The sequence below is a fragment of the Meleagris gallopavo genome, unplaced genomic scaffold, assembly GCF_000146605.3.
Source record: "Meleagris gallopavo isolate NT-WF06-2002-E0010 breed Aviagen turkey brand Nicholas breeding stock unplaced genomic scaffold, Turkey_5.1 ChrUn_random_7180001957369, whole genome shotgun sequence".
Lineage (NCBI taxonomy): Eukaryota > Metazoa > Chordata > Aves > Galliformes > Phasianidae > Meleagris > Meleagris gallopavo.
In genome coordinates this window covers 34,714-35,812 of record NW_011217633.1, presented here as the reverse complement: position 1 = coordinate 35,812, position 1,099 = coordinate 34,714, and the positions used below count along the sequence as shown (strand labels likewise).

The 1,099-nt window shown below is 61.7% G+C and overlaps 1 protein-coding gene across 1 annotated transcript in view; it reads right to left on the bottom strand.

Moving 5' to 3' along the window:
• The window catches only part of DNAJB1 (DnaJ heat shock protein family (Hsp40) member B1), a 3,746-nt gene extending 3,365 nt beyond the window's left edge, over positions 1-381 (bottom strand). Inside the window, 1 exon segment of the mRNA XM_010728309.3 lies at positions 73-381. Coding sequence (XP_010726611.1) covers positions 73-303 — 231 coding nt within the window. The 5' untranslated portion in view covers positions 304-381.
• Positions 382-1,099: the final 718 nt, after the last annotated feature.

Sequence of the window (1,099 nt, the reverse complement as noted above, 5' to 3'; positions counted from 1 at the left end):
ATCCCCCCCACAGCCCCAAATTGCTCCCCAAGAGGCCCACAGCCCCGACTCTCCCCACTCACGAGGCCCCACATCCCCCCTCCCCCACTCACCCTCCTCGCCGTACTTATCGAAGATCTCCCTCTTTTTGGGGTCGCTCAGCACATCATAGGCCTCAGCCACTTCCTTGAAGCGCTCCTCAGCTCCAGGCTCTTTGTTTTTATCGGGATGAAAACGAAGCGCTTGCCGTCGGTAAGCCCGTTTTATCTCTTCGTCCGAAGCTCCCCGGGACAGGCCCAGCGTCCGGTAATAATCCTTCCCCATCGCGGCGGTTCGGCCGAGCTCCGGAGCTCCGCCTTTATAGGGCCGCGGCGGCGGAACCTTCCAGAGCCCGCCGCCTCCAGAACCTTCCGGGCCTGCCTGACCGTTCCGCCAATCGGCGCCCGCCGATCTTTGAGCGGCGTGAGTCGTCTACCAATCGGAGCGCGGAAAGAGGTGACTGGCGTTCGGTCTCGGCCAATTGATGGGCGGGAGGTGGGTGGGAGGGCGCAGGCGCGGTAGAGAAAGGGAATGGGCGGGGCTAGCGTTGCCGTGGCAACTGCTGGCTCGAGGGGGGGCGGCTCGAGGGGCGTTGCCATGGCGACCGACGGCACAACCGCAGCCTGGGCCTGTCAGCACAGCTCCTGTCAGCTGCAGCGACGGCCTGTGCCTGTCATCATGGCAACCTTAACCGTAAAAGACAGCCAGGCCCATACCGTGGCAATTTCACCCATAAGAGGACGTCAGACCCGTCACCAGCAGCCCCTGTAACCCACATTGGCTGTCTGTGCCTGTTACCATGGCAACCGTCACCCTAAGAGAGACAGCCAGGCCTGTCGCCTGATAGATAGATAGATAGATAGGCAACTATCATCCACAGCAACAGCTGGGCTCTGTCACCCACAGCTGTACAGACAACCATGGCTGTTCACACTGCAGCTGTCACCATGGCAACCATCGCCCTTGATATCCAGGACCACAACAGCCTGGTCCTGTCCACCATAACAACAGCCGGACCTGCCATCACATGGGGACAGGCGGGGGGCGGGGGGTCAATGCCAAGGAGCGTTCCCACAACCCC